General features: G+C 38.4%; 1 protein-coding gene across 1 annotated transcript in view; it reads right to left on the reverse strand.

Annotated features, from left to right (window-relative positions):
• Positions 1 to 7875: 7875 nt before the first annotated feature.
• The window catches only part of RAD51AP1 (RAD51 associated protein 1), a 9076-nt gene continuing 5116 nt past the window's right edge, over positions 7876 to 11835 (reverse strand). The window contains exons 6-8 of the mRNA XM_009894238.1: positions 9892 to 10047; positions 8865 to 9008; positions 7876 to 8003 (exon numbers count right to left, since the gene is read on the reverse strand). Of these exons, the coding sequence (XP_009892540.1) occupies positions 7876 to 8003; positions 8865 to 9008; positions 9892 to 10047 (428 nt within the window). The remainder of the gene's footprint in view (positions 8004 to 8864; positions 9009 to 9891; positions 10048 to 11835) is intronic.

Raw genomic sequence — 11835 nt, forward strand, 5'->3', positions numbered from 1 at the left:
AAATTTGATTGTAAGAAACATTTAATCCCCAAAAGGTATAATTTTGAGTTCTTTTCTCATTCTTATTCTATTGCTACCTCCATGACTCTCTCAGTGACTGATTCCCTTACTTCCATTGACCTTTAGAAGAAAAAAAGAGACTACTTTCCCCATGTTGCATATGGATCATCATCACTCTGCTTGTAGTCCTCCAGCAAAACGGAATCCTTGCAATCCCCTTTATAATAATACAAGATATGTAACACATGTGGCACAGCACAGCTCACTGACTAGCATCGGTTAAAATATATAAATGATTGTGTAGAGCAATCTTTATTTTTCTATTACTTGTGCAACCCTGAGTTAGAAAAAATACCGATTTTGGAAGAGAAGATTATTTGAGAATCCTGCATTATTACTGTCACACTTTGTTTTAACACAGGGAACCCACAGTTAGCAGTTGCCCCAGTCAATAGACCTCTGTGTCTCCTTTAGTCGTCAAGGAGACAGATCAACACATCTTTGAAAACTTTGGACAGTCTTTGGGTAACAATGGTAGAAGGTGGTCAAGAATATGTTGGCTGTATCACAGAGGAAGCTGGGAGGTGCAATGCACTGAAGAACACGAGGTGCCAGGCTGTGAAGGAGCGTGGGAGCCACCTGCTATGCTCTTCTGAACATCCTATACAGGCAAAATCAGGAGAAAAGCACCTTCTTGAGACAGCAATCAAATGTGCAAGGGGAAAGGAGCAAGCCAAGCTAAGACACGGACTACCCTGCCACTGTAGGGGCCTTGGTCCTCTCTGACTGATGAGAGGGATATTTGTCTTAAGGCACAGGAAGACAGATTTCCCTCCACTTCTTCAAGTACAAGTTCATAATTGCAACGGGCCTTTCTGAGAGGAGCACAGAGAATGAAGGAGGATTTGAGTGAGTACCTACCATCTGGACCTGGACAATAGCTGCCAATTGCTAGGTAATTTCAATATAAGGAAGCACTACGGCATTCTGAATTATTGGTAAGCTAAATCTGTGCCTCCACCTTCTGAGATCTACACAGTTCTCTTACCTTTGGTTGTGCTGAACGCATTCCTTTTCCCGACTGAGCTATGCTGGGGAAGACGACAGATCTACCTATTCTTATGTTTTCTGGCTTGTAGGTAACTTTGTTCCTATGAAATAGTGACAGAGAAACTGAATCAGAGGCACCGCACTGACAAATTATGTCAATATGATTTTTACCCAGGTAGGGGTAGGTAAAAAAGCTTGACAAAAATTTTATAAAAATATATATAAAAATTATTATATATAAAACTATACATTAAAGCTGGTAGCTGAATGAAATAATGCAGGAAATGCCTAGTAACATTATTACTCCCTTCCTCTATGAAAATGTATTAGACTATAAATGTGTTATTGATATACTTTGACAAAAGGTAAGATGATTAATGCTTGTTACATTTCCATTTGTTTTTCTATACTAGATGTTTTAGATTAAAAAAAAAAGATAGTTGGAAAATAGTTAGATAGTTAGAATACCCTCTGGCTATTTTTTATCCTGCTCAGCAAAACATACTAGGTGTTTAAAGCTGCAAGATACATTAGGGCGCTAGTACCGTAATGTAATGTAATATTTTATTTATTAAGTGATAATTGCATTCTTTATAAAACAGTTGTGTTCAAAGAAGAATAGACATCAAATATGGAAAAGATTTATAAGACCATCCTCAAAACAGTGCAGATTTGTTTTCTGTAGGAATTAGAGTCAAATCTCACTTTTCTAAGACTCGCTGTCACTGGACAATCAAATGCTAGGCTGTTCATAACTGAGAAGCACCAGTCACTGTTGATGCAAGTACAGTATAGATATCTGAATGTCTTCATTTTTATTTTGCCTTTTATTTACCTCCTCTGGTGCCCACATATGTCACCCAACTCTTTGATATGCGTACGCTTTGCAAATACAATTGCTAACCATATATCTCTACAGTACTGGAATAATGTCTTAATGTACTGCCATCTAACGTTGATTTCTGACATAGTTAAAGCTTCTGTTCACTTTCTAAGAAACATGCACCTGTCTTTTAACATTTCTGCTGAGATAGGGTTCACAGGGTGTTTCTATAAGAACTACCAGATTATAACTCTTTAGAATCCTTCAGTTTAAGGAATCCTGCAAAATTAACAGAATTAAAGGAAGATTTAGTGGAAGTAAAAAAGCATGAGATAGCCAAGAAAGATCTTTCATCTGTTCAACGAGGGAAACAGAAGGACAGTTTGTCATCTTTAGCTCTACTTTACAAGATGGTCTACCTCCAAGCAGACAAATATCATCTGTCTTTCATATTTGATCAGTTCTACTGTCTCATATTTCAGATGACTCCTTTGTTTGTCAGAGTCTGATAATTTTGAATGGTACCATAAATACGATTGCCTTGGCCACAAGGACTGTAATTATGAAAAAGAATTTGGTGAGAGGAATTGAGATGCCTGAGCATTAAATAGAGAGAAGCTTACATACATTAAGGAACACGTAGCTTCTGTCCTTTACACACAATGCCAATTAGTCAAACTTTATGTCCTTTTGTGCTTCAGTCAAGGCTAGGGAAAGCTACTCCTTAACTTTTTAGAGATAGTCAAAAGCAATTGAAATAATAAAAAAAAAACAAACAGTGGGAAAAAGAAAGTTAAGAAAACAAAATTTCAGATTTTCAATATCCCAAATTTATGCGAACAATGCATGCTCAAATCTTTGTTTAAAATGTAACATCGTGAATATTGGGTGTATGAAGAGTGAAAGCTTCAGCACAGCAGAAACAGCCTTAATTCAAAGATCTGGGTTTTTTTCACAGCTTTTTGGCTTCCTCTCAAGAGAACGATGCCACACATGAGTGGAGACAGACCAATAATTCTTCAAAGTAGCAGGGCAAACTGTTTTAAAATGCAAAGAGCTGGTTTCTGCGCAGAGGATCACAGGAAGTGGTAACACTTGTTTTTCATCTTTGTGGTTTGCACTGATAGGTTACTAGTCTATTGGGTAAAAGAAAGTTGAGGTAATAAAAGTGACCAAACATGAAAGACAGAGAGGTAGTGCATTTTCTAATTTATACCCAACCCCCCTGTCAAAAATTAAAGAACAGTTTAGGGAAGAGCAGCCCACAGAGTTGCATGGAATTCCTGATGCAATTAATCTCAGGAAATGGAATTTGGCCATTCTTGTTGCTATTACAAAAATAATGGGAAAAGGTTTGTTTCTCTTATTAGATCCCATGGCTCTGAGCAAGCATTAAGTTACACCTTTATTATTTAGCTACTCAAAAGATACAGAATTTCACATTACCAGTATATCAGAGAAGAACCAATACGGACCAGGGAAATGAGGGCTGGGTTTCAGACCTTTTGAATCATATCATGAATTATTCACAAGATGAGAGTAACTGAATCAAAAGTATATTCAGGTTTTTTCAGAAATAATGAAAGTTGAAATAGTGATGTTTGTCTTATGATGGTAACAGGATTGGTAATATATCAAGAACAAATATACAATGAATCTACAAGCAAAAAATCAGTGAAGCCATTCATGGAATGCTTTGCAAAGGCATGGATTAAGGATGATGGTAGCAGCACGTGTATTTGACGAAGTATTTAGTGGTAGGTAGTGATTTTTCATATTTCATAGAGATTTGACACATCTCATCCTCTGCACATATCATATTCTATAAGATAACGCTAAAGAATGGAAGTGATCATCAGGCACGGGAACACGTTGCCCAGGGCAGTGGTGGAGTCCCCATCCCTGGAGGTATTTAAGGGTCATGTAGATGGAGTGCTCAGGGACGTGGTTTAGTGGTGGGCTTGTCAGTGTTAGGTTAATGATTGGACTTGATGATCTTACAGGTCTTTTCCAATCTAGGAGATTCTGTGATTACTCAGTAAGAATTGCTGGTCAGTTAAGTTGCATTAATTTCTCAGCAGCAAAATTTTGATATTGCCGTATGTTACTTCCCAGATATATTACCAGAAACAGGAAGACAAGACAGAGAAACACAAAGGAAAAACTCAGACTGATAAAACTGTATTAGGAGAATATCCATGAGCTGGTTAACAAAATTTTGAGGAAGAGGAAGAATTACACTGCATAGAGAGATTCAAACAATGTGACAACATGTCAGCATTAGACTTTGATTAAACTCCAGCTCTACCGAGTGTGAAGAGATCAGTTTATACCTGGAGATGTAGGACAGTGTAACAAGCCTAACAGCTACATGAAAAACTCAAAGATCTCATCTTATTACCACTACTGAAAAGCTCTCTAACAGTGTGCCCTGCTAGAATCAAGTTCTGGAACAGATCACCCAAGGAAGCTGGAGACTCTCCACCACTCAGAGAAGATTTAGACAAGCCTCTGTCAAGATGGGATGAACAGATCCTGCCTCCATGCTGGGGATATGAGCTGCTCAGAATCTCTTCCACACTTACTTTGTCCAATCCTTTCACTGAGTCTGAACATAGAAACAAAGCCTAAACAAATTATTTTCCAGAACTTATGAATAAGTAGAAAAATATTTTATAATAAGCACACTAAACAACAGCTTTTAGCACAAAGATTACTCACACATTCTAGAATCTGTTGCACTAATTTACAACTCATCAGTCACTACAACCAATTATTTATCTATCCCAAACTCACTCAGTTCTCATTATATACAATGATTTTGTTTTGTTTATTTTTCTTAATGTTATGTGTGTTGTTTTCTGTCATTAAATAATTTACCTTTGTATACAGACTAGAAAAACAGGATAAAAAAAAAAATCATACTCCTAACACTGATAAAACTCTATTTTGAAGACGACTTCTTATTCTTCCAAATCAAAGAGGTGGCGTATGTGTCCCCAGACACACAGATTTATCCCACCTACTCAGTGCTCAGTGTACTAAACTTTTGCATTGTAGGTTTCTGCTGGTCTTGTTTGCCCGGTGATCTCCTCCTCTTTTTTGTGGCATTATCAGTACTCGCAAAGAGTAGGAAGTGAGAGATGCACTGATGACATTGAACATCTGGAGGTACATAAATCTGCTTTACGAACATTCAAAGCAATTTCACACTGCTGTATCCTTACATTTTAGAAATTTTTAACTTTTTTTTTTTTTTTTTTTTTAAGCTTGTCTTAGACCAAGCCTATGTATCAGTCTTGGAGCACAGTGTCTTCAGGCTTGTGGAATTCTGCGGAGTGTGTTTGTGATGCAGCCCTGTTCCGTATGACCAACCTGTGTCCCCGCAGACACAGCTCACGCAGCCGTGCTAAGGCAGCTTTCAACTGCTGTGCAGCTGATTCCGTCTCTAGGATTACCCAGAGCCACAACCAATGCTGGAAAACCCCTCTGCTGTTCTGAAGCAAGAGGTGATCTCTCTATCGGACAGGGTATCTACTCACAGACGAGACTTGGAGGGCGTTGGCAGCAAAGCTTACACCTACAAACAGCAATCTCTTTTTAACAGTCTTACTCTTTTTTACTAGTATTAGTAAAAAAGATGCAGTTCTGAAACAGCAAGTATGTGAAAACTGAACTCTGACACACAAACCAACACACTTTCTGCCTGCTTTACAAATTGAAATCAAAACACGTTTCATGTTCATACCACTGTGCAGCTTCTGGAAAAACAATGCACGGACAATTCTAAGTAGCATTGTTTTAAATTTAGAGCAATGAGGGAACTGTAAATGTTATTTTCAGCAAACCCCCCCTAATTTTCCAAGCTTGAAAGCAGCTGGAATAACACAGACAACCTCTCCATTACTAGCAGAAAAGAATAATTACTCTAACAATTACAGCCCCTAAATCAATTTAGCTGCCTTTGATCATGTCCTTAATAACCTAGGACACAAAAGAAGCAGTCTTTTATAAAAATAATCTGCACCTACCAGCAAGACCTGTTTTCTTCAGGTCAGGTACAGAATAGCTTTGAAACATACAATCAAGAATATTTACTACTTCCCTTTCAAAGACATTTTTTCTAATTGCCTATGTGGAATTTTCACTCAGAAAAAAAAAAAAATGGAGAAATACTGGAAAATCCTCATGAACTGGAAACTCATATAAACTAAAGGAGGGACTCAAGGACAGGTGACATAACGGAAAACTCTGTAAACCCAAGGCTCTCTGTACTTCCCATTTTGCTGCAGCTGCTTATCCACTGTACACCTCAGAAAGGGGCTACGTAAGCAAGCACAAAGGGAATTGAGGAGAGAAATAATGTAACATACATATTACACGCTAATTGTCACAAGCGTTACTCTTGGATACCTACCTTTCCTCCTGTGGGTACCCCTGCTTCACCCTTGTTTGGGATCAGTTTCAAGCTCATCTGATGGCAACCTGCTGCAAACTTGTGGTTTTTTGATGTGGCATTTGAGCAAGCTAAGACAACTCACGAACACGTCAGGCAAGCACTAGAGACAGCAGGCACATGCCTCCCCTCCTAAACTCACTTTGCCCAGCTCACTGGAGCACACTACACTCAGGGCTATGTGATTCCATGCCAGGAGCCAGGCATCCAAAATGTGGATGATGTGAGACTGTGTGTCACAATGCCCACGTTTCCTTGTTTCTGAGAAACACGTTCTCAGCCACAGATTTCTTGTCATTCCTTCCATAAGGCAAAATGCATATTGCTTTTAATAAACAGGCATTTATTACTATCTTGTTTTAATAATGTAAGTACTATACAGTTAAAAAGTAATTTCTCATACTCTAGTTTTCGTTTCGGCAGCACCCTGCTTTTGCCTGTGTAATTACTCTGAATAGGGCTACATTTGAGCAACCTGGCCAAGTGGAAGGTGTCCTTGCCCATGGCAGGTGGGCTGGAACTAGGTGATCTTTAAGGTCCTTTCCAGCTCTAACCATTCTATGATTCTATATATTCCACTCAGTCATGACCAGATCCCTTACATAATACAGGGAGAAAGGCATCTGCTGTGTCATCTGACATAATCAATACCCTTAGATAGGAAATTATTTATGTTGTGGACTACTAAGTTTGAAAGCTCGGTCTCATTACTCAGTATCCTTTCATCACTTCAGTATCATTTAATTTCATCACATCATTTCAGTATCATTTCAACACTTTACAAAATCCACTAACTATGCATGGTATCATGGTCTTCAACAAAGACCAAGGAGCTCAAAGCAAAATCCTCACTGTCTGAGCCTGACTAATGCTGCTGACTTCCATCAACAGTATGCAGATACAGAACTATTTGCTGGACTGTAGCGAAAATTTAGAATTTATTTTCAAAATTAATAAAGTCAATTAATATGATTAATCAGATTATATAAAGTATTTTATTTTAGTTTTTTAAAAAATACAACATTCTATAGACATTTATAATTATAATACATAAAAATTCCTTAAAATCCACATATAAGATATGCAAACATTAACAGATTTTGAGAGAATGACAAACTTTCCAAGAAGAGGGTGGAAAGTGATAAGTCTTCCAAGAAATATTTTTTAAACTATGACTTTCACTTGTGTTACGAATACATTTGAGATATCAAATGCTATAACTGACATAGTGCTGTCTTGACTATTTTAATGCCAAGAGTTTAGATATCAGAGAAATAAAATTATCACAAACCCACAACTCTGAGTATAATACATCAAAGAGCTGGTGACCCAGAGGTCACTTTGATTAAATAATACAATTATTCAGTAGTACTTAAGGATGCCTAGCACTTTGCAGAATAAAAACTCATTATAATATTAGACACGTACATAAACAACAGTCCTCCAAAGTGGATGATGCCATGAAGCTTTTGCTGCCCACCGTCTATTTAGAAGTAAAACACTTTCCAAAGTCTTTTCCTTCATGTGGCACTTTATCATTGACCACTTAACTGCTGGTAGCACTGGGATGCAGTGGTTTGACTCTTGCTAGTCTGGAGAGGCCAAGTCTAAGACACTGGGTAGGTGACTTAACCGAAACGTATCTCATAGAGTTATTACTGCTTCCTGATGCAGCTGAAAATAATTTTAAAACAAAAAGAAGGTGTACGAAGTTAAGAGGGGAACAAAAAATCATAAGACTATTGTCTTTTTACAGTTTTTATAGCAGAACAAAAAAAGTATCTAAAGATATTGCAAAGAGGTCTGAGCAACATACCACAGAAGCACATGAAAATCAGCATACTCACCAGGAATCAATCTATTTGGGAGCCAATGCAGCAAGTATGGTGCACGGTTTTAAGTAACCACCAACACACTGGACAAGCACATAGAAACTGCTCCCAGTGTACTGTGCATTTTCAGGTGCTCCACAGAGAACTACACAACTGAACACAATTCCAAGAGGGAAAAGAAGGCTTGAGAGAAAGAAGCCAAACAGAAAGAAACGTGTTCAGGAAAGAAGAGTAAATATGAATCAAAATAAGAGGTAGAAGTCAGCAGCAGCATGCTCTAACACTTTAAGAAGATAAATCTTCTAAGGATTAGCTTTACTGAAGCAGTTAAAACACTCCGAACTCCTTCTAATATTATTTCTTTAGAATAGATAATAATGCAGCAAATACCAGAAATAAAGAAAACTCTTAATAAGAGAGAAATGGTCACAAGACAATCTCTTGATTAAGACTTGATCCACATTCTGGAAAATATTTTATTAACCTCCCCACATAACGTAAGGATAACACTGTAAGAGGGAAAGAAGAGGGCGATAGATTTAAAAAAAAAAAAAACAACATCTAAGGTCAAAAGAATACCTTTCATTATAAGAGGGCAGTAATTTTTCTGAAATACTGTTTATTCATTGGTTTGCTTTTAGGAGAGATTGCTAAAAACTGAGTCAACTAATGTATCTGTTTATAATTATAATCTTAGAGGTACCTGGTGGTATCCATTTAGGCTTCTTGTCTGTTACAGGACTTGATGTATGTAAAGGCCTCCCAACTGGTTCTGAAGAACTGGACATCTTTCGTGTTGGCTCAGATTTTTGTTCCATTATCCGTGAAGGAGAAACTACAGGTGATACTTAGTTGGAAAATAAAAGCCACCTTAGAAAGATACTTTAACAAAGAAATCATCACACTGCATAATATGATAGATCATTGTACAGCACAAGCCCTCTGCATTGATTGAAATAATGAATAAATTGTCACATATTTAACAGTATATATTAATACAGTCAGTCCTCCATACTCTGGAATTTCAATACTGGTTTGAAGATAAGCAGTGTAACAATTTCTTCTCGAAGACCTGCCAGATATCCAGTTTCTAAGTGGGAAGTTTCTTCCGTCAGCTACACAAAGCAAACCAGCCCTTGTCATAACTAATACTAATTTTAAACCAAATTACATGTTCTAAACTCAGGCCTAAAATTAAAACACATTACCAAGTCAGACACAAGATTATCATCAAGATAAGAATTTTCTTCAGCTTTTAAAGTAAATTGCGTTAGTGACATAGTGAACAATTACCTCTGAAGGGCATGGATATTTGGTGGTTTTCACCAAGTGGTTAGTAGAACTAGCATTGTTTAGCTACCCTTGAGTTAAAAATTTATAAATGTGACTGCAAGAGGAAGCTCCGAGATTGTCATTAAAAAAACAACAACAAACAAAACAACTCAGGTTGTTATTTAACCTTTTCTTAAAAGCTACTATAAATATATAAAAAGAAATTAACTCCATCTATTCACTTTAGCCTGCTTTTATTGTAAGGAGTGTGAGTTTACTATAAAGCAGTTTTTCATTCAGGATTTTTTTTCTACTCTCCTCCCTTTACTCTTCATATAGTCATTTTCATCATAACCCTGTACAGTCAGTTTGTCAGCCAAATTTATCTATTCCTTCAGTGAAAATAAAAGGAACTTTTATTATAAAGAAATCTATTTCAAATTCATGGACAAACTTACCTGTAGTATTAATCTTGGATTTGGGATTTTTCTTCTCTCTTTCAGCTGGCATCTTCTGTCTGGTTTTCTTTTTATTTCCTTTGGCTTTCTTCTTTTCCATAGCAAAGTCTTCATCATCACCTTCACTATAATCTGAATCTTCTTCTGACTCCTCACCTACAGCAAGGAAAAGGGATGTCATCTGTTAACAGGAAAGGCAATATACTATTACTGCAGGGCCTTCTAATCACATTCTGGACATAAAGAACCAAGATATCTTAAAGATATAGTAAAACAAACTTGCATGTATTTATATAATGAACTGAGAAAGAAATAGCCTCCATAAAACATTTTGTACATAATTCTTGCTCTGCACTTTAATAATGGAATGCCCTGGTATAAACTGCATACAATGATGATTTTAACAGCAGAATTACCAGTATTCCATGTGTGCAAGACAAAAGAGTTAAAATTATTTGGCAGGGCTTCTGGTTTTTACATATTCTTAGTCATGACTATTTAAAGTGGGAAAACACTATGCCTGATTTCAGCTGTAAGAAAGATTTTATAGATTTATTACTTAAAAAACCCACCAGACATTAACAAATCTTAAAAACAGTTTATGGGCCAGGATTAAAGGGAGGGCAGGGGCAGGAAGACTGAGCAGATGAGGCCCTCTGTAGACAGATAGGAGCAATCTCATGTTCACAAGCCCTGGTCCTCATGGGGGACTTCAACCACCCCCATACCTGTTGAAAGGACAACACAGCAGGGCATAAGCAATCCAGGAGGTTCCTGCAATGCCTCAACGATAGCTTCCTTCTCCAAGTGATAGAGGAACCAATGAGGAAAGGTGCCATGCTGGACCTTGTTCTCACCAACAAGGAGGGGCTGGTAGGTAATGGGAAACTCAAGAGCAGCCTTGGCTGCAGTGATCATGAAATGTCAAGATCCTTAGAGCAGTGAGGAGGGTGCACAGCAAGCTCACTACCCTGGACTTCAGGAGAGCAGACTTTGGCTTTTTGAGGGATCTGCTTGGTGGCGTTCCATGGGATAAAGCCCTGGAGGAAAGAGGGGCCCAAGGAAGCTGGTTAGTATTCAAGGATCACCTCCTCCAAGCTCAGGAGCGATGCATCGCAACAAAGAGGAAGTCAGACAAAAACGCCAGGAGGCCTGCATGGATGAACAAGGAGCTCCTGGACACACTCAGATACAAAAAGGAGGCCTACAGAGGGTGGTAGCCAGGACAGGTAGCCTGGGAGGAATACAGCAAAGTTGTCTGAGCAATCAGGGATCAGGTTAGGCAAGCTGAAGCCCAGACAGTTAAATCAGGCCAGTGACATTAAGGGCAACAAGAAAGGCTTCTACAGGTACATCAGTGATAACAGGAAGACAAGGGAAAACGTGGGCCCTCTCCAGAAATAAACAGGACACCTGGTCACCCAAGATATGGAGAAGGCTGAGGTACCCAATAAATTTTTCCTCAGTCTTTACCAGCAAGTGCTCTAGCCACACCAACCAAGTCACAGAAAGCAAAGACAGGGACTGGGAGAATGAAGAACCACTCAGTGTATAGGAGAAGACCAGGTTTGAGACCATCTAAGGAACCTGACAGTGCAGAAGTCCAGCGGACCTGATGAGATGCATCTCCAGGTCCTGAGGGAATTAGTGGATGAATTTGCCAAGCCACTATCGATCAAATTTGAGAAGTTGTGACAGGCCGTTGAAGTTCCCACTGACTGTAAAAAGGGGAAATATAACCCCAATTTTCAAAAAGGGAAAAAAAGGAAGACCCGGGGAACTACAGGCCAGCCAGCCTCACCGCTGTGCCCAGCAAGATCATGGAGGAGGTACTCCTGGAAACTCTGCTAAGGCACATGGAAAATAAGGAGGTGATTGGTGGCTGCCAACATGGCTTCATTAAGGGCAAATCATATCTGACATCCAGAGGGACCTGGACAGGCT

The sequence above is a fragment of the Charadrius vociferus genome, unplaced genomic scaffold (genome assembly GCF_000708025.1).
Source record: "Charadrius vociferus isolate BGI_N301 unplaced genomic scaffold, ASM70802v2 scaffold160, whole genome shotgun sequence".
In the NCBI taxonomy this organism is placed as follows: Eukaryota; Metazoa; Chordata; class Aves; order Charadriiformes; family Charadriidae; genus Charadrius; species Charadrius vociferus.